Consider the following 22,029-nt stretch of genomic DNA (forward strand, 5'->3'; position numbering starts at 1 on the left):
TTGGTCACAAATGCCCTTGAATGGCATCGCCGCTTCTTTATTCTAGACAATCACTCTAACTGACCAAAATGTCCCTTTGATTCTTATCATCCCTTTAACATATCCAAACAAATTGCCCATTCCCTTTTGTATCCCCCCTTTAACTCCCCCAGTCCTTTTCTTTCTCTGAGTCTCGTTGCTCCCTCAATTGGGTGGCTCGGTGGTTAGTTCTGCTGCCCCTCCGCGCTGGAGACCCGGGTTCGATTCCAGCCGCGGGTCACTGTCTGTGTGGAGTTTGCGCGTTCTCCCCGTGTCTGCGTGGGTTTCCTCCGGGTGCTCCGGTTTCCTCCCACACTCCAAAGATGTGCAGGTTAGGTGGAAGCATTCTTTCTGGTTGTATCACAGCTTGGTATGCCTCTGCAGACTGTGGGAGGAAACCGGAGCACCCGGAGGAAACCCACGCAGACACGGGGAGAATGTGCAGGCACCACACAGACAGTGACCCAAACTGGGAATCCAGCCTGGGTCCCTGGCGCTGTGAGGCAGCAGTGCTAACCACTGTGCTACCGTGACACCCATAAAAAAACCTTGGGAACCTGATACAATTTGAGCACGCAACCTTCTGATCTCGAATCAGACGTGCTACTATTGTGCCACAAGCTCACACATATTGCAATATATATCAAGGAAAATACTGCGGATGCTGGAAATCTGAAATAAAGATAGAAATTGCTGGAGAGATTCAGCAGGTCTGGCAGCATCCACAGAGAGAGAAACAGAGTTAATGTTTTGAGTCATACAAAATGTAATCACTTTGTAATTTAGGAAATGCAGTGACGAATTTAGACGTAGCAAGATCCCACACGCGGTAAAGTGATTAAAAAGAAGTAAATAATTGGTTTGATGTTGAGTCAGGGACAAGTACTGGCCACAGGATACCTGAGAAAATGACCCTGTTCTTCAATTCTAGAGAACGAACTTCCCCATTCCCGGTAGCACAGTGGTTAGCACTGCTGCCTCACAGCGCCAGGGACCTGGGTTCAATTCCCAGCTTGGGTCACTGTCTGTGCGGAGTCCGCATGTTCTCCCCGTGTCTGCGTGGGTTTCCTCCAGGTGCTCCGGGAGCCACACTCCAAAGATGTGCAGGTTTGATGGATTGGCCATGCTAAATTGCCCCTTAATGTCCTGAGATGTTTAGGTTTGGGGGATTAGGGGGTAAAGACATGCGGTTACGGGAATAGGGCAGGTGGTGGGCCTGGGTAAGATACCGCTATTGGAGAGGCGGTACAGACTTAATGGGCCGAATGGCCTCCTTCTGCACTGTAGGGATTCTATGATTCTATGACTCACTGAACATCGGTATCACTAATGTTAAAATATTTCCCTTCTCTGCAGGAGACCAATCACAGAGTGGAAACAGAGGGAACATTAGAATAAAAGGTATTCTATTTGCTTTATTTGGTTTGCTGTGATGAGTGTTTCATAATCATTCTCACTGAGTAAATAGTGTGTGTGCTTCTAGTCAGCAACTAGCAGTTGAAGATTGTGCATTGGGAGCACCACCCATATACCCACTCGTATACCTATATACCACTCATATACCCTATATACACCCATATACATACCCATATACCACTCATATACCCACCCATAAATCTATACACACACCCATATACCCACCCATATATCCATATATACACCCACATACCCAGCCCCTGCCAGCTCCCTCATCTCCCCCACATTCCTGTTCCAAAGGATCTTCAGAAATAAGATTGTGGGATGAATACTGACAGAGTTAGTGATGGGCCAGGCCGGGAGTTTAGCGCAGTCTATTTTAAAGCAAGGAGTTTATTTAAACAGAGTCTCCATGAGCCACAGCAAACTGAACCCATTACCGAGGCTGCTGTGCTGCTGATCCTCTGGCTAGCTGGCAGCTGGTGGGAGAGGTTGGTTGTCTTTAATATTAATAAATAGTCTGTCACTATATGCTGCTACAACCTGTGTGTGGATGGTCCAAAGAATGGGCAATGAAGCTCAATGTAGCCAAATATCAAGCAAAGCACAAAGGAAGAAAAAATGAAGGGCCCTCTGAGTTGAAGAACATTATTGGATGAAGCAGAAAGTGGCCTAGGCAGTTAGTAAATCTGACACTCGACATTCTGTCCTCACATACAGCAGGAAAGCTGATACAATGGTGATCCATTGTCAAAACAGTGAAGTAGGAGTGAGACAAGTTTGTGACTCAATTGTGGATCGCAAAGGTTAGACTCTGTTCTGTGTATCCCATATCCCACGCCAGGGCAATGTTCAAGTGCTGGGGCCAGTGTAGAGAAGCATTGCTAACCTGATCTCCACTCTCAGGGCAGTGGGTTTTAAGGAGAGGGGAGAGATTGGGTTATGCAGCAGGAAGGAGGAATCTGAGAGGCGATTGTAATGAGATGTACACAGTTAAGGGACTGAAGAAAAATCTGGAATATTAACTGTATTAGATTGCAAAAGTAGTGTCAGAAAAACAGATTCAACTTGGAGAAGGCAGATTAGAGCATCCCTGAATTGTCATTTGTTCAAGAACTCTGAGAATAAATCATTCATTAATTTGCTACAGTTAATATATTTAACGGCATTTCCCATGCCCCATTGTGCTCAGGGAGCCTCTGGCAGAGTTGACATGTTGCCTTGCCATTTCTCCTTTTATTTTACAGGTTGCAAGCTAATGGTTTCTAGCAGGCTGTGTAATGGGGAGACAACATGAAACCAACTGAGGAGCTCGACACATCATTTAAAGAAAAGCAACAGGGGCCATCGCTATCTTCAGCTCAACTACACCAAGAGGAAGAGGAGACATCTGTAAAACATTTAGGCATCTGATCTTGTGTCACGACAGGAAGGTTAAAAAACCCTGCTGGTATGCCACAGAAGTTGCTACAAAAAACGCCACAGTGAGCAGGACTGATGGTCAATTACCACAGCAAGACTGTCTGGGTTTTGTGACAAATATCAGATAGTAATTCATTGCTCCCGTCTTCTTGAAATGTACAAAAGTTGTTGTCGACCTTCATCCCACGTGAGAATATTACATATCTGTGTCGCATACTTTGTAAAACAAAACCATTCTCCAGGTTTATTCCCTTCTCTGCTGGGACTCAGTGTAAACCATCTCACCCATGAATGAATGTCATCAGTCCCGTCTAACATTATCCTCCCCAAGCACTCACTGCCAGCTGAGTGTACAGGAAGCTTGAACAGAATGGACCATCCACACCCTCAACAACATTCAGACCAATTTCTTCTTTTATTTATTTTCAGTTTAAATGAATTCAGAATCATCCCACCCTCCCATTCGCAGGAATCACATCCCAGCAGGATCGCTGAATGACCGGATACTGGCACACACTCCCCCCTTCGGGTTGCCAACTCCGGTTGGATGTGTTCCTGGAAGTCTCACCACATGACTGACTTCCAACTTGCCCATCTTGCGTCACTGGCCACCCAGGACCTCACCTGCAGGTCAACTGGAAAACAAACAATCTCTTACAAAAATCATCCAATTGAATTCACTCAAACAGCCTGTTTGACTTCCTGCCCCAAATCCTTTTGCAATGAATAAACACAAGTGACCAAAATAAAATGAGGGGGGAAAAAAACCCATGTTTTTCTCTGGAATGTTGCTCACTCCGAGCGTCCTGGCGGTTACCCATCAATTCCTGGAGACTCCAGGGAAATCCTGGGGGGGTTGGCAACCCTAACTCCAGCTGATCAAACTGGAGGAACTGCTGCAAGAAGTCACTGTCTGATATTTCCTTTCTTTCTGCGGAGAATCTCCGAGGTTTCAGCAAGTTAACAGAGTCGGGAGTTGCAAATGAAACCTCGCGCTCCACATTAAACAAAATCGCAACAGCCATGTTTCTCTTCAGACCTGTTTATCTGAACTGTCTTTACTTCTACTCTTTGTTCTTTCAATTTCTGCCATTGTTCTGAATAAGTTGAACGTTAATCTACTGTGATTTGTGATTTGTATCTAACTTTTTTTTTAAGCTGGCAGTATTTTACTTTCTTTGAAGCATTCTTCGGTGTTAAAAAAGCAGAAAATTAAACGGTGATTGGTATGGCAACAATCAGGAGGATTGATTACCACTGATTGACAGAACAGAATCCACTCCAGACTAATTGCCAGGTTTCTCAAGCTCTTGTAAAGAATAATAGAATCAGTCCTGACTCAGAAACCCGCCACCCTCCCTTCATTGCTGCTCGGTTCAATGGAACTTGCTTCTTAACTGCAGCACATCAAGAAGGCAACTCACCACCACCTATCCAAGGGGAATTAAGGATATCTTTCAATACCAACCAAATAAATGAACTCAAATTAACTTAGGGACAAATTAAAAGGGGCAGCTCCCCAAAAAGAGGGGGGAACAGCCCGAACAAAAAACAAAGTCGAAAGGAAACTTAAAACATTAAATCATAATGTGATTTTCGGGGTTTATAATACACCCCAGCCCCTGCAGTGCTCAGCGGGCGTGGAAGGCGTCAACTGCGCCCGTGGACACCACATGCTCCCTCTCCAGGGACACCTGGCCGCGAATATAGCTGCAATAGAGGGACAGTCAGGATGGACGACCCCGTTGATCGCCCGCTGCCTGGACCTGTTGATGGCTCGCCAGGAGCAGGTTCACGAGGAGGTCGCCATCCCGACCCGCCCCTCTCCGCACCAGGTGAAGGGGAATTAAGGATGAGCAATAAATCTGAGCTTGCCTATGATGCTTGCACCTCGTGAGTAGTTAAAAAAAACCTTGACGGAGCGTGCTGTAACTTTAATTGACAATTCAATAACTTGCTGTGGTCAATATTAAATCCTAGTTAGATATAGTTTTCCAATGCTGTGGCAGCAACCTGAGCCGTGTGTGTTAAAGGAGATTGTGACGGTAGACCATTGTATGGGTGTTGGTGAAGCCTCTAACAACACCATGCCAGGTAGTGAGTGTGCGATAACATACAAGGCAGTAACCCGGTAACTGGAGTTGCATTTCAGAGATTCAGAACAGTTTATCAGAGACACTGACTCCAGATGATGTGACAGCCTGGTTTGATGTCAATGATTTGATTTTTTTCACAATTGACTCCAGCCCTTCTAACTCTGTAATGCTGAGCCTAAGTTCCCCGTCCCTAGTGGAAATCAGGGATCCCCGCACACTGGACCCAATGAGAATGGTTAGATTATTGAATTATTGAGATAACAAGCTCTCTCTGTTTAATCATATATCCATAGAATAATAGAACAATGCAGCAAAGAAGCAGACCATTCAGTCTCGAATATCAGAAAATCCATTCTGAACCACTTGTATCAGCTCCTAGAAATGTGCTACTTGTAGACTTGATTCCAATATTCCCCTTGGCCTGTCTCTCATCGTCTAGAAACTAAAGCTCATTCATTAATCTGCTGCCCATTATGCTAATTTGCATTACATTTTCCATAAAGTTCAGTGGCCAAAATTGGCTTTGCATCCTCCAACACCTTGATTTTAAAATTCTTACACTATTTGTCAAATCCCTCCACAGCCTCGCCCTCCTCATCTCTGCAGCTTCTTGCAACCATTCTAACCCTGCCAGTTCCCCCAATTCCCAATTTCAATGTAGTCACCATCGATAGCCACAAATTCAGAAGGCCAGGTCCTAAGCTCTGGAATTCCCTTTCTAAATCTCTTTGTGCTTCTACTTCTCTCATCTCTGCTTACGATGCTCCTGAAAACTGTCACTTTGACCAATCTACTGATGTGGTTTGCTGTCAAATGTTGTTTGATAACTTTCCTGTGAATCACTTTGGACTGTTTAAAGGTTCTATATAAATGCAGGTTGCTGTTGTGTTGAATACTGTAAATCACACCTTTCGAGCAACAGAGTTTGGAAACAGGAAGCTGTATAAACCTTTTTTATACTCGAATGAATACTGCACATTGTATCTGGGTTTGATCTGAACTATTCATGGAAACCCTACAGTACAGAAGGAGGCCATTTGGCTCATCGCGTCTGCACTGACCACAATCCCACCCAGGCCCTCCCCCCTTATCCCTACATATTTACCCGCTAATCCCTCTAACCTACGCACCAAAGAAGTGGGGGCATTTTCTAGGTGTTCTAGGGGCAATTTTAGCACGGCCAATCAACCTAACCCGCACATCTTTGGACGTGGGAGCAAACCGGAGCACCCGGAGGAAACCCACGCAGACACGGGGAGAATGTGCAAACTCCACACAGACAGTGACCCGAGCCGGGAATCAAACCCAGGTCCCTGGAGCTGTGAAGCAGCAGTGCTAACCACTGTGCTACCGTGCCGCCCCAACCACTGTGCTACCATCCCGCCCCAACCACTGTGCTACCGTGCCACCCCAATATTGTATTGGGGTTGGGATTCCAGTAGCAGGAACATTCCCAGCTCCGGAGCCTGAGCCAATTAGTTGCATGGGGGTATTGGGGTTGGGATTCCAGCAACAGGAACATTCCCAGCTCCGGAGCCTGAGCCAATTAGTTGCATGGGGGTATTGGGGTTGGGATTCCAGCAACAGGAACATTCCCAGCTCCGGAGCCTGAGCCAATTAGTTGCACACTGGAATTTTGAAAGTAAAGCATTCTACTTGGGTCAATATGATCATCCAGTTAAGGGTGACAGGCCTGAAGAGGAGGTGGGAGTTGTACCCAGTGAGCCTGATCAGCTGACATTGTGTTGATGGCTGTCAGATACTCAATTGGAAAGCGATAGGAGAGCAGTAGGCAGCCTAACCTTCCTCCAGCTGTTTTTGGAGATGGAAGCAAGCAGGGTGCAGCAGAGGAAAGCCAGGCAGTTGCTGAAGCAGGTTGGGCTGCAGTTTGTTCATGCTCCGAATCGCCACAGCATTTTGAGGAGAATGTGCCACAATCTTTTCTTTACAGTTTAAAATGTATTTATTAGTGTCACAAGTAGGCTTACATTGACACTGCAATGAAGATACTGTGAAAATCCTCCAATCGCCACACTGAGGGAGAATTTAGCATAGCCAATGCACCCAACCAACATGTCTTTCGGACTTTGGGAGGAAACTGGAGCACCCAGAGGAAACCCACGCAGTGACCCGAGGCCAGAATTGGAGCCAGGCGCTGAGGCAGCAGTGCCACCCAGTGTCTGGTAGGATAACTGCAATGCGACACTTAGAAGATCTCAATGCTTCTGAACATCAGAGAAACACCACTGAAGAGTGTATGATTTTTCCACTGAAAGTGCTAAGGGAGGGAGGGCAGCATTGTCTTAACAATCTCTTGTCATAACCATCTCTCTCTATCTCAAACTAGAACAGGGAACGCAATGGCACAGGGCTTGCACAGATGGTGGAGTGCCCCAGCTTGCTATTAATTCCATGGAGGAAGCAGTCCTCAAAATGGTGAGGATGGCATGACATTAAGGAATGGGCAATGGAGAGATTGGATTCCACTCAAAACAAGATGAAATCATCCCAAAATCTTTGGGATGGGGTGTACTCTTATCCAATTGTTGCCATGTCAATACTGCAATTAGAGCATTACACCTCAGCTCTTCAGAAGCATCTGCTGTCAGAGCGTGCCCTCCTTTATCTCCCATAGGGTTAGTTGTGATTAGGAGTCAGCATAGAGTCATAGAGGTTTACAGCATGGAAACAGGTCCTTCAGCCCAACTTGTTCATACCACCCAGTTTTTACCGCTAAGCTGGTCCCAGTTGCTCGCATTTGGCCCATATCCATACTGTAAACCTCTCTGACTCTATCCTTCTATACTTAACCATGCAGCTGTCTAAATGTTTTTTAAAAGACAAAATTGTACCCACCTCTACTACTACTACCTCTGGCAGTTTGTTCCAGACACTCACCACCCTCTGTGTGAAAAGATTTCCCCTCTGGACCCTTTTGTATCTCTCCCCTCTCACCTTAAATCTATGCCCTCTAGTTTTAAACTCCCCTACCTGTGAGAAAATATATTGACTATCTACCTTATCTATGCCCCTCATTATTTTATAGACCTCTATAAGATCACCCCAAGCCTCCCACGCTCCAGGGAAAAAAGTCCCAGTCTATCCAGCCTCTCCTTATAACTCAAACCATCAAGTCCTGGTAACATCCTAGTAAATCTTCTTTGCACTCATCCTAGTTTAATAAAATCCTTTCTATAATAGGGTGACCAAAACTGTACACAGTATTCCAAGTGCGGCCTTACTAATGTCTTGTACTTCAACAAGACTGTGTTCAATGTTCTGACCAACGAAACCAAGCATGACGAATGCTTTCTTCACCACCTTGTCCACCTGCAACTCCACTTTCAGGGAATTATGAACCTGTACCCCTAGATCTTTGTTCTATAACTCTTCCCAACACCCTACAATTAACTGAGTAGGTCCACCCCAATTCGATCTACCAAATGCTTACCTCACATTTATCTAAATTAAACACCATTTGCCATTCATCGGCCCACTGGCCTAATTGATCAAGATCCCTTTGCAATCCTAGATAATCTTCTTCACTGTTCACTATGTCAACAATCTTGGTGTCATCTGCAAAATTACTAAGCATGCCTCCTAAATTCTCATCGAAATCATTAAGTAACAAATAACAGTGGACCCAGCACCGATCCCTGAGGCACACTGCTGGTCACAGGCCTCCAGTTTGAAAAACAACCCTCTACAATCACCCTCTGTCTTCTGTTGTCAAGATAATTGGGTATCCAACTGGCTACCTCACCCTGGATCCCGTGAGATTTAACCTTATGCAACATGGGGCGGCACAGTGGCAAGCACTGCTGCTTCACAGAGGGGACCTGGGTTCGATTCCTGGCTTGGGTCACTCTCTGTGTGGAGTTTGCACATTCTCCCCGTGTCTGCGTGGGTTTCCTCCAGGTGCTCTGGTTCTTCCCACAGTCTGAAAGACGTGCTGGTTAGGTGCATTGACCCAAACAGGCGCCGGACCGTGGCGACTAGGGAAATTTCAGTAACTTCATTGCAGTGTTAATGTAAGCCTTACTTGTGACTAATAAATAAACTTTAAACCTACCATGTGGTACCTTGTCAAAGGCCTTTCTAAAGTTCATGTAGGCAACATTGACTGCACTGCCCTCACCTACCTTCTTGGTTATCCCTTCAAAAAGCTCAAATTCGTGAGACATGATTTTGCACTCACAAAGCCATGTTGACTGTCTCTAATCAGTCCTTGCCTCTCTAAATGCCTGTAGATCCTGTCTCTTAGAATACCTTCTAACAACTTACCCACTACAGACATTAGGCTCACCAGCCTAAAGTTCCCAAGCTTTTCCCTGCAGCCCTTCTTAAAGGCACATTTGCTACCCTCCAATCTTCAGGCATCTCACCTGTAGCAGTCACTTCTGGTTGGAAGCACCCAGGCAGCCATTGCAGTTGCAAGAGGAATGTCATCAGGATTGTCCATGGGGGATAAGGTCCTGCACCATTACATATTCAAGTACAGCCTCTGCAGTGTTGATACACTCACCTCAGCTGCTCCTCACTCCTGCTTAGAACAAGCGATGCCAGAGTGAATCAGTGAAGAGGCAGAGATAATGAAGGCAGAGGCAGCAGTGGGATGGAGGTTAGACAACGTTATGCTCCGCCAGGCAGTGCTGCACCTTCTCCCGGAGTCACACAGCATTAGATGTGTGCCCAAATCAGAGTTTCCCCGAGGAAGAAGTGTCATGGGCTAAAAATGGAGGAGCCCATTCATCACATTTGCTCTGTATTGGTTTGGGTTTTGAGTGTTTGACCTCATCCATTGAGAACACGATTAACCTCCCAATCAGATGTGGCGTTATTTAATGGATAGAGAAGCTGCGCGTTGACGTGCACAGAATGTATGCCATTTTCTGTAACATTGACCAGTAGTGCTAATGGTGCCACGATCCTGGAGTGGATGCCAGCAGCACCCTCGCTGGTACTTCCCTTGAATGATAAAGTTTATCATGAAAGCCTGAAGCACATCGATGATCAGGGGGTGGGGGGAAAGAGAGAGACTTCACATTACCTGCCTCCTTGGCCCCGCTGACTGAGGGACCCAGGCAAAGCTCTGTGAGGAAGGCTGCCTTTGCATTGAAACTAATGCAACCTGTGGAGAAACTCCATTGGCATCACCATACCAAAGACAACCTTCACCAGCATTTCAGCTCCATGCAGAAACAAGTAAGCCAGCTGCCTCCATCTCAATGTCACCAAGGAAGAGCCATTGGAGTAGCCATGTGCACAGGCCACCATCATTAAATGCATTTTGTGGTTCATTTGGGTGACACTGTTGTAATTGTTTAAATACCAAGGAATGAAAACATCAGACATTTCTTTGCACCCAGATTTGTGCATTTCCAGTCTTTAATCAGGCAAAAGTGGGAAGAAATGGGGCATAGTGGATAATGTGACTGCTGGGAGAGTTGTGTTCCATCCAAACCTAGGAACAATGGAAGTGTTGAGTTGGATGTGCTTTGGAGATGTTCTCTACTGAGGAAGCTGACTCACAGACACAAACTGTCAAACGGGTGAGTAGAGCTCAATGGAACATGCTTGGATCAGTCTTTGTATCGCAGACAAAAACTTTGGTTACTAAGACTTTGGCAAATTCCCTACAAAGCACAGTTACTATTGTCCACTGCATCATCCTCCTTCACGTTGTAAGAGAACATAACAGACCTCTTCCCAAGACAGACAATATATGGTCATTTCATAAACTTCACCTTTGGAGAATGCATATACATCAATAGGAAGTATCAGGACTGTGAAGGAGGTCAAACATTAGCAAAAAACACCATCTACAACCTTCACCAGGGCTAAACTTTAATAAGGTTTGACATGCTTCCCGCCTCAATAGATCATCCACACTTGGAATACTGTGTACAATTCTGGTCACCCTATTATAGAAAGGATATTATTAAACTAGAAAGAGCGCAGAAAAGATTTACTAGGATGCTACCAGGACTTGATGGCTTGAATTATAAGGAGAGGCTGGATAGACTGGGACTTTATTCCCTGGAGTATAGGAGGCTTAGGGGTGATCTTATAGAGGTCTATAAAGTAATGAGGGGCACAGATCAGCTAGATAGTCAATATCTTTTCCCAAAGGTAGGGGAGTCTAAAACTAGAGGGCATAGGTTTAAGGTGAGAGATACAAAAGGGTCCAGTGGGGAATTTCTTTCACAGAGGGTGGTGTCTGGAACAAGGTGCCAGAGGTAGTAGTAGAGGTGGGTACAATATTGTCTTTTAAAAAGCATTTAGACGGTTACATGGGTAAGATGAGTATAGAGGGATATGGGCCAAATGCAGGAAATTGGGACTAGCTTAGGGCTTTCAAAAAAAGGGGGTGACATGGACAAGTTGGGCCAAAGGGCCTGTTTCTATGCTGTAAACCTCAATGACTATGTTAGCACTCTAAAAAGCCAGCACCTAGAAAATGCCCCCACTCCTTAATCTGACCCTGTCACATGGCATTTTGAAAGATCCTCGGCTAAGGCATTGTCAAGAACCGCACTCATTGCAGATGCAATGCGGAGATGGTGCAGCTCACAAAACTCAAGGTTTTAAAAATCATCTCAGATGTTGTGTCATTGGCAAAGTTGGTACCTCCATCTTGAAATGCCCTTGAGAAAGTGGTGAGATTTCTTTAACTTCTTTGATCTAGTTATGCTGACAGTAGACGATGGTAAAGCTGGTACAGGAACGTTCTTTGGGTACTTTGATTCTAATCCATTAAACATCACCACTGCTCCTGAGGGGTTGTGACTAATGTGGTTCACTACTGGTAACCTCATCAGCCACAGCTTCAAAGAGGCCAGTCAAACTTAAATTTGCAGAGTCCAACTCTTTAATAAACCTTAGATTAGGTTATGAGCACTGAGAAAGAGTACTGATATGGACTTGTTCCTGGCAGGGCTCAAGGCTGCTACAACAATGGAATGATAGGTTTCCAGGAGGCTGTATCTACAGGAGGGGAGTGAAAATTGGGCAAGTCAACAGGGAAAAAATGAATACTGAAACATGCTACAAGTTGAAATAGCTGCAGGAGGAAATTAGCTTACTTGGAGAAGGAAGGATTGTTCACCTTGGAGAAGAACACAGAGCAGATTTGAGAAAGCTAAAACCATGAGGAGTCTGGACAGAGTATATAAGGCAAAACTTTCTATTGGTGGAAGGATCGAGAACTTGAGGCACAAATTTAAAGTATTCAGCAAAATGAAAACCTGAGGGGAAACCTTTTCAGCGACTGGTTAGCATCTGAAATGCATTGCCAGAGAAATGATGGAGGCAAATTCAGTGAAGAGATTCAAGTAGTAGATTAGCTGAAAAAGAATGTACAGGACAAGGCAGCAGAGAGTAGCTCCTCCAGAGAGAACACAGGCACGATGGAACTAAATAGCTTCCTCCTGTGCCAGGACCATTGGGATTTTCTGGGTTTATGGGCAATTTAAATAATCTCTGCCCATAGTTATAGATGTGGAGATGCCGGCGTTGGACTGGGGTAAGCACAGTAAGAAGTCTCACAACACCAGGTTAAAGTCCAACAGGTTTATTTGGTAGCAAATGCCCTTGAGAAAGTGGTGAGGTTTCTTTAACTTCTTTGATCTAGTTATGCTGACAGTAGACGATGGTAAAGCTGGTACAGGAACGTTCTTTGGATACTTTGATTCTAATCCATTAAACATCACCACTGCTCCTGAGGGGTTGTGACTAATGTGGCTCACTACTGGTAACCTCATCAGCCACAGCTTCAAAGAGGCCAGTCAAACTTAAATTTGCTACCAAATAAACCTGTTGGACTTTAACCTGGTGTTGTGAGACTTCTTACCATAGTTATAGAAGCATTACGATCGTGTTCCAGGTGTATGATTCTCACTAACAGACACAACATAAAATGGTTTGAGATATATTATCCAACTCTAAATCTCAGCCAAAAGAGAAAGGGAGAAGAATCATGCAAGTGCTGTTCCTCTTCCATGCCATCCAACCCTACTCAACCACCCAAATCTTTCAAGCTGAAAACTCGAGTTATTTTAAATTGGACCAGATCAGCCCACATTTAAGTTTTCACTTCATTTTCAAATGCCTTCCACTGTTCTCCCAGTGGCTCCTCTGAATATGACTTTTGAGAATAAGGTAGCAGCTTCTTCCAAAATAATTGAATGCGAGTGTACTGTGCTGTTAGTTATAAAAACCCACTTTATTCAGCACCTACAACATTTCTTAATGCCACTTTTAGAAAGAAAAGGCAAAGACAGTAGTTCAAAAGGTCAGAAAAGCATCCCGCTGTACTTGTGTTAAACGGAATGGGACGAATCTACTATATCCACTCTCAGATCTCAGTCCTTAGTTTCAAAAAGATGGCAAAATTCTGAACAGGGAAGTTGTGGATATTAATTGCCTCAGATAATACTTTTAAATCTCCAGAGGATCACTCAGTAAGCTAATGAGATACTTAAACTGATTATACTGTATGTGCTCAGTCTCTCCCGCAAACGCACTGTGAAAGTCAACTTTGCTACCTCTGCCACCCCAGATTTGATTCATTCTCGTCTCCTCCCTAACAACAAAATAAAAGTCCAATTTTTGCTAGCTGACAAAGCATTTAAAGTAGTAGAATGTTTCAGTAACCAACGGTGAAGAAAACGTTGGTGCAATCAGGAAGTGGGCATGACCTAGCTTGCTCCAAGCCTATGGCAGGGTATGCATGTTACAGGGACAGCTCTCACCTCCCCCAAACCTCTCACTCCCAGGAGCCTGGAGGATTTGGACTCTATTTGGACCCAGCAATTGCACAAGTTTGAACCACATTAAAATGCTTTGCATTCAGCAGAATCTATCTGAAAACTGGCCGTACTTGCCTGTATTTTTCCGTGGGATAATTATACAGTCCTATTGTTAAAGGGAAGTTGGACGGAAGGGAAAGGGGGGATTGTCTTCTAATTTATCAGGTGTCCAGTACTGTTCACCTGGTCATGGTGTCAGGGCGATGCAAGCAAACTTACATAATTGGCATTTCCGAGTCGCCCTTGCCCACATTCCACCCCAATCCAAAACAAAAACTGCATCCACTAGGAGTGATGTGCGAATGGGAGGACTTGACATGATCATGGTGTGGAGAGCAGATAAATGTCACAGCAGGCAAATTACTAAATAATCCAAACTCCAAAGGTCAAATCCGTGTTGAGGTAAAGTTTTATAATAACACCAAATTTATTTTGATGTGAATTTTCCCACCCATTACATAAAAGCTGTCCCGCAATCAGACATCTGCCTTCACCCTGTCACTGCATTTTAAAGGGAGTTCTAAAATAGGGTGCTGTTCAGTCCCACTGGACTGGAATGATCCAGATCAGATTTGAGCCGTAATACTAGCTAATTTAGTTATGCCTAATGGGTGCTTTTGAGACATTGTATTTGAAGAGCACCGCCATACTCTCCTGACCCCCTGACAGAAAGCACATCTCCAATGAGACAAGCTTGTGTTTTCTGCAGACTGGAGTAGGTGGCCGTAAGCACATCTTGCATTTGCTGCCAGACTCCAGCAAATCAGGTGGTTAAACATGCGGGAAGGGGTCACCAGTACCAGGCAGCTCACTGAGAGTTTTGCAGAAATACATTACCAGAAGCAAAGGAGAGTGACTGTGTTTAACCACTATTTTCACTACTTTATTACATCTTATTCTTGCACGCTTGTCATTGGTTGGTGTTCAGCCTGGAGCTTGTAATCAGTTCAACACAACAAGATGTTTCGTTTTAAAATTCTCTTCAAACTAATCCATGGCTGAATATGGATAAACCTTCATTTCCACTGCAAAAACCAGAGATTATGCTTTGTAACCCAGACCTCACCCTGGCATCTGAAAACTTGTGATTTAGGACAATACAATTAATTAAAAGTCAACAATTTTAAATATTTCTCAGGGAATTTGTTTAATAAATTTCCAAACTTATTTAGCACAATTTGGCCAACTCCCTCTCCTCCCCACCCTCCCTCCATTAAAAAAATACAGCAGCCAGACAGCAGAATAACCAACAGCCAGGGTGAGGTACCATCAACAAGAAATTATGCACCCTTAAGCAACATTTGATGGATCACTTCCCAAGTTCCAGGAAATTGAGTTGCACTTCCAGCAGCCTACAAGGTATAAAAGGCAATTTTGTTCCTGCACTTATACTGCTGACTGGACAGGATATAAACAGAGAGCAGTGCAACAGTACTGTTGTTACAATGAACTGGTTTGGGAGGGCTTCATAGAATAATGCTCACCATTCTCGTTTGTTTTTTTTCTGATCGAGTCAGCAGCATTTAACTTTTTGTTTAAAGATTTTAATTTGCTTAAAACCCACCCCTTGTTTGGTAAAACAGTCCTATTACATTTAACTCCCAGTTCCTGTTCTCTCCAGTGGTTAAGGTTTAGGTTAATGTGCTTTAGCACGGAGCTGTGCACGCTTGCCAGTAACAGCCTGGAAGCCAGTCTTGATGCTGGCCACAGAACAGCGTGAATGACAGGTCTCGCACTGCAAGAAATACAGCCGTGTGTCCTTCTGCAAGATGGTGTCTGGTGACCGGCAAGTATGGCAGGTTACGTACTCCTCTGTGTATTGGGGTGGGGAAGGGAATAAAAAAATACAAATGAGTGTTGTATAAAATGTTTCACAGAAAATGCAATAGAATTTGCATCATTTTAAAGAAAATAAACTGTGTGGAGTTCGCACATTCTCCTCGTGTCTGCGTGGGTTTCCTCCGGGTGCTCCAGTTTCTTCCCACAGTCCAAAGATGTGCGGGTTAGGTTGATTGGCCATGCTAAAATTGCCCCTTAGAGTCCTGAGATGCGTAGGTTAGAGGGCTTAGCGGGTAAATATGTAGGGATATGGGGGTAGGGCCTGGGTGGGATTGTGGTCAGTGCAGGCTCGATGGGCCCAATGGCCTCTTTCTGTACTGTAGGGTTTCTATGATTCTATGAAATACAAAAGTCAAAGATGCTTGGGTACGAGTAAAACATCAGAATTTACTAGAAACATTGAGATATAATGAGAAACAAGAAATGGAAGGTACTTTCAAACTAACTTATGGGGGGGGGGGGGGGGGGGCATAAATCAGACCAGAAAACCAGAAGGTTGGAGATTAAAAGGGGCAGAATCAGGAGAACGGACAGGAAATGTGATTTTCAGAATGTCTGCAATTTGGACTTGAGCTTTGCAGTTTAGTGAACGGTCCCAAAGCTTCATTTACATTTTTGTTGGTCATAGAATCCCTACAATGCAGGAGGAGGACATTCAGTTCATCGAGCCTTCACTGACAAAAATCCCACCCAGGCCCTAACCCTGTAACCCAGGGTAACATTTACCCTGCTAATTCTCCTGACACTAAGGGGCAATTTAGCACAGCCAATCCACCTAACCCGCACATTGTTGGGCTGTGGGAGAAAACTGGAGCACCCGGAGGAAATCCACGCATACATGGGGAGAATGTGCAAACTCCACACAGACAGACAGTCACCTGAGGCTGAAATTGAACCCAGGTCCCTGGTGCTGAGAGGTTGCAGTGCTAACCATTGTGCCACCCTGGTCAACATGGTTGTTCGAACCATGAGATAACCCCCTTTTCGTAGCAACCCCTGTAACCCCATAAAGATAAATAATAGTATCCATCATACTCACTGATGTATCGCCTCAACACATTTTCTATCTGTTTTTGCTGAAACCTCCCTTTGATTACAAGCTGGTTGTTGCCATCAATGGATCCACTGTTAAAAAGAAAAAAGGTCTGTCACACAAGTAAAATTCATCACATTTAAATTGCTCTGGATGTGCAATGACTATTGCTTAGACACCATACAGCAATCATTGATAATCAGAGGCACAATGAACAGTCCACCTCCTTCTGGCACTATTGATCGAGGGACTCACTAAGAGGAGACACAGCTCATCATTCTAGAGCTTTAAGGCTGCAGGACGATATGGATAGGCTAACAGATCGGCAGATAGCAGCACCAGGCATCACTTAATGTGTCAATTAAGTTAGAGTGGGTAAATATTTGAAGGAAACTTTTATTTATTTACATAGGACCATAGGGAAAGAGCAGGGGAGTGGGACAAATTGGACAATTCACTCAAAGGGCTGACACAGGCACAGTGGGCCAAATGGCCTCCTTCGGTGCTACATGATTCTATGAATACAGAAATATATTCGACAAGTAGGAAAGAAGAAAGACTTGAGAAGTTACAGCTTCCTTCTCTAGAGATGAAAATGTTAAGAGCGAGGGTAAATAGAGCTGTGTCCACTGCACAGTGGGGATGGTAATAAGGACATAAATTTAAGGCAACTAATAATTAAAACACATGCAAAAATAAAAAGTATTTACACAATCGATGTTTAAAACATGGAATTCTCTGCCACTGTTGAAACAGAATCTATGAATTCTTTAAAGAGGATTACTGTAGTAACAAGGACCAAGGAAGAAGGGCCCTAGAGTAATTGACATTAAGCTTCTTCCAAAAGGTTGAATTTAAAAGGGTAAGTCATAGCAGGAGCGCTCAAAGCCATGGTGTGCTCCTCATGTTCTATGTGGGAAGGCAGAGACATTTCCAGTGCTTGGGGTCAGCACGTGTGTAGGAAATGTCTCCAGTCGCAGCTCCTGGCAGCCCAGGTTTTGGAGCTGGAGCAGCAGCTGGGGACACTTGGGCATCCACAAGACGGAGTATCCTGGATAGTATGCATAGAGAGGTGGTCAGCCCACAGGCTCAGACTCCACAGGCCTCTTCTGTACTGTATAACTCTCTCTACTCTGAGTATGGGAAGTAAGCAGGAGCTTCCAATTAACCTAGGGTGAACATAAGAACACAAGAAATGGGAGCAGGAGTAGGCCATCTAGCCCGCTCCGCCATTCAATATCATGGCTGATCTGATAGTGGGTTCAGTTCCACTTACCCGCCCGCTCCCCATAACCCTCAATTTCCTTAATGGTTAAAAATCTACCTGTGACTTAAACACATTTAACGAGGTAGCCTCTACTGCTTCATTGGGCAGAGAATTCCAAAGATTCACTACCCTCTGGGAGAAGTTCCTCCTCAACCCTTCTAAATTGACTCCCCCGTATTTTGAGGCAATGCCCCCTAGTTCCTGTTTCCATTGTAAGTGGAAATAACCTCGCTGCTTCTACTCTGTCTAGCCCCTTCATTATATGTATCAATAAGATCTCCCCATAACCTTCTAAACTCCAATGAGTACAGGCCCAGTCTACTCAATCTCTCCTCATAAGCTAACCCCCTCATCTCCGGAATCAACCTGGTGAAGGAAGGGCCGTGGATGTCGTCTATATGGATTTCAGTAAGGCATTTGAGAAAGTCCCACATGGCAGGTTGGTTAAGAAGGTTAAGGCTCATGGGATACAAGGAGAACTGGCTTGGCCATAGGAGACAGAGGGTAGTGGTCGAAGGGTCTTTTTCCAGCTGGAGGTCTGTGACCAGTGGTGTTCCGCAGGGCTCTGTACTGGGACCTCTGCTATTTGTGATATATATAAATGATTTGGAAGAAGGTGTAACTGGTGTAATCAGCAAGTTTGCGGATGACACGAAGATGGCTGGACTTGCGGATAGCGAAGAGCATTGTCGGGCAATACAGCAGGATATAGATAGGCTGGAAAATTGGGCGGAGAGGTGGCAGATGGAGTTTAATCCGGATAAATGCGAAGTGATGCATTTTGGAAGAAATAATGTAGGGAGGAGTTATACAATAAATGGCAGAGTCATCAGGAGTATAGAAACACAGAGGGACCTAGGTTGCAAGTCCACAAATCCTTGAAGGTGGCAACACAGGTGGAGAAGGTGGTGAAGAAGGCATATGGTATGCTTGCCTTTATAGGACGGGGTATAGAGTATAAAAGCTGGAGTCTGATGATGCAGCTGTATAGAACGCTGGTTAGGCCACATTTGGAGTACTGCGTCCAGTTCTGGTCGCTGCACTACCAGAAGGACGTGGAGGCGTTAGAGAGAGTGCAGAGAAGGTTTACCAGGATGTTGCCTGGTATGGAGGGTCTTAGCTATGAGGAGAGATTGGGTAAACTGGGGTTGTTCTCCCTGGAAAGACGGAGAATGAAGGGAGATCTAATAGAGGTGTACAAGATTATGAAGGGGATAGATAGGGTGAACGGTGGGAAGCTTTTTCCCAGATCAGAAGTGACGTTCACGAGGGGTCACGGGCTCAAGGTGAGAGGGGCGAAGTATAACTCAGATATTAGAGGGATGTTTTTTACACAGAGGGTGGTGGGGGCCTGGAATGCGCTGCCAAGTAGGGTGGTGGAGGCAGGCACGCTGACATCGTTTAAGTCTTACCTGGATAGTCACATGAGCAGCCTGGGAATGGAGGGATACAAACGATTGGTCTAGTTGGACCAAGGAGCAGCACAGGCTTGGAGGGCCGAAGGGCCTGTTTCCTGTGCTGTACTGTTCTTTGAACCTTCTCTGTACCCCCTCCAAAGCTAATATATCCTTTCTTAAATAAGGGGACCAAAATTGTACACAGTACTCTAGGTGCGGCCTCACCAGCACCCTGTACAGTTGCAGCATGACCTCCCTGCTTTTATACTCCATCCCTCTCGCGATAAAGGCCAACATTCCATTTGCCTTCTTGATTACCCGCTGCACCTGCAAACTGAGTTTTTGTGATTCACGCACAAGGACCCCCAGGTCCCTCTGCACAGTAGCATGTTGTAATTTTTCACCATTTAAATAATAGTCCATTTTACTATTATTCCTTCCAAAGTGGATAACCTCACACTTACCAACGTTATACTCCATCTGCCAGATCCTTGCCCACTCACTTAGCCTATCCAAATCTCTCTGACGCTCTGTGTCCTCCATGCAATTTGCTTTCCCACTCATCTTTGTGTCATCTGCAAACTTTGTTACCCTACACTTGGTCCCCTCCTCCAGATTGTCTATGTATATGGTAAATAGTTGAGGCCCCAGCACCAATCCCTGCTGCACGCCACTAGTCACTGATTGCCAACCGGAAAGCACCCACCCCCATTTATTCCGACTCTCTGCTTTCTGTTAGATAGCCAATCCTCAATCCACACTAACACTTTACCCCCAACTCCGTGTACCTTTATCTTATGCAGCAACCTTTTGTGAGGCACCTTATCGAATGCCTTCTGGAAATCTAAATACACCACATCCACCGGTTCCCCTCTGTCAACCACACTCGTTAGGGTGCCTCCCTTGAAAAACAATACCAGCACAGGTATGATCAAAAAGCCTTTTACAATGTTGGCGGATATTCATTCACCCAAACCATGAAATGGGCTCATGAGCAGCATATTGGCAGTGCTGTGCTTTTCCAATATTGGAATGGAATTCCCACCTTGATTTTGTACCTAAGTGACGCTTTCTGATCTGCAAGCTGAGGACTAGCAAACAGGATGCGCAAAGAGATTAAACTGTAGTTCCTTAAAGTACCATTTAGTGTCATCAGTTAACTTTGCTTCTACTAACAGACAGAAACCAGCTGCAAGCCTCGAATCCAGAGATGGTATCTGGCCTGCCCCTTGTAACTGTTTTGCCCAGAGCTATTTCAATATGCACTGGTGTTTTTCCAGTGATTTGGATATTAGGCATTAAATGATAATGGGTGAGAAGCTCTCAGTTTGCTTAATTGACAGCTGAACTGGCAATTAACAGATGACAGACGTGGAATTTTTTGGGGGGGTGGGGGGGGGAGGAGGAGGAGGGCGGGGAGAAGAATTGATAAAAGAATGTGGCTTCCCATCTAACTAGTGAATGTATAGTCTGGGACTTGCAGTTTGGAAATGCTGGCACAGCCACAGGGACTGACATCATTCTCCTTAAAGTAGTGCGGATGGAAAAGTTCTGATTAACAGGGACAGCCTGTCACATCTTGCCATTTTCCAAGGTATAAGAAACCTTACAAAATAAGATCATTCTTACTCTTTTCATGTATGATTTACAAAACAAACCAACCTGTTCATTTGTATTTGGCCTTGCCTCACTAAAGTATTGATCCTTCTGCCTAGAAGATCAGACAAGCTCACAAAGCAAGCCTGCATGGGATTACAGCTTTCAGTTTAAGTAACAACAGGTTTCATTGCTACTCTGAGGAATAGCTAATTCAGTTCAGAGTTTAGACAAGCAAACGCACAGACAATCCCACACACAGGGAAAAATATCAGCTCCCTGAAAAAAAAACAGAAACTTTTTCTCTGGTGACATTTTTTTGTTCAAGATTATAACACATCCAAGATTTTTCAGTATGAGATAAAGCACACTGGAGACTGAGTGGGCAGCATTGAAGGAATGCAAGCACTGTTAGAGATGGTGCCCCTTCAGGCAAGATACTAAACCTGTCAGCTACCTGATCTGGTGGAAGTAAAAAATCCACGGATTGATCATGGAAGAAGATTTCTGAGTGAACATTACCCTCTCAGCCAACACAACTAAAACAGATTATTCATTTGTTTTGGTGCTGTGACAAAAATGAGTTAATAACTGCTGCAGGTGAAATTCTTTCCTACATTTCTAATAGGTAAAGTGTCACAGGTAGCACAAAAGCAGCACGCTCAGTTCCTTGCGCATGGGCTGAAAGAATTATCCAGTTAGTCCCATTGTCCATCTCCTAAGGCATAGTCTTGCAACTATTTTACAGGTATTTACCCAATTCTCTTTTGAAAGTCATGTTGAATCTGCTTCCACCGCCATTTCAGGCAACGCACAACTTACTGCATGAAACAAACTCCATTCATCTCACCTGGTTCTTCTGCCAATTTCCCAAAATGTGCAAGCTTTTGTTTAATTATTTAAATTGTTTATTAATTCAGCATATATAAACTAGCTGCATTAGAAAGAAACTTAAAAGGATATTATTGGTAATATGGAGACGGTATTATTGCTAGCAGCTGTTATTTATTTTGCATTTCATCATGGTACCTGAAAAAGTACTCATCATGTTTCCTCAAGGAAGTGGCAGTGGGGCTGCCTTCAAACTAATACAGATGGGCAATAAATGTGGCAGCACCAGCTTCACCCATTGTAA

At 44.6% G+C, this 22,029-nt stretch overlaps 2 protein-coding genes across 3 annotated transcripts in view; one reads left to right on the top strand and one right to left on the bottom strand.

The window, feature by feature from the left end:
- The window catches only part of raly (RALY heterogeneous nuclear ribonucleoprotein), a 109,485-nt gene extending 103,665 nt beyond the window's left edge, over positions 1-5,820 (top strand). For both annotated transcript variants that reach the window (XM_078236894.1, XM_078236892.1), the window contains exons 8-9: positions 1,375-1,419; positions 2,682-5,820. In XM_078236894.1, the coding sequence (XP_078093020.1) occupies positions 1,375-1,416 (42 nt within the window). In that variant the 3' untranslated portion in view covers positions 1,417-1,419; positions 2,682-5,820. The remainder of the gene's footprint in view (positions 1-1,374; positions 1,420-2,681) is intronic.
- A 7,346-nt stretch (positions 5,821-13,166) lies between these two features.
- Positions 13,167-22,029, bottom strand: part of eif2s2 (eukaryotic translation initiation factor 2, subunit 2 beta) — a 66,306-nt gene continuing 57,443 nt past the window's right edge. The window contains exons 8-9 of the mRNA XM_078236895.1: positions 16,641-16,726; positions 13,167-15,574 (exon numbers count right to left, since the gene is read on the bottom strand). Coding sequence (XP_078093021.1) covers positions 15,399-15,574; positions 16,641-16,726 — 262 coding nt within the window. The 3' untranslated portion in view covers positions 13,167-15,398. The remainder of the gene's footprint in view (positions 15,575-16,640; positions 16,727-22,029) is intronic.

Source organism: Mustelus asterias, chromosome 20 (assembly GCF_964213995.1).
Source record: "Mustelus asterias chromosome 20, sMusAst1.hap1.1, whole genome shotgun sequence".
Taxonomy (NCBI): Eukaryota; Metazoa; Chordata; class Chondrichthyes; order Carcharhiniformes; family Triakidae; genus Mustelus; species Mustelus asterias.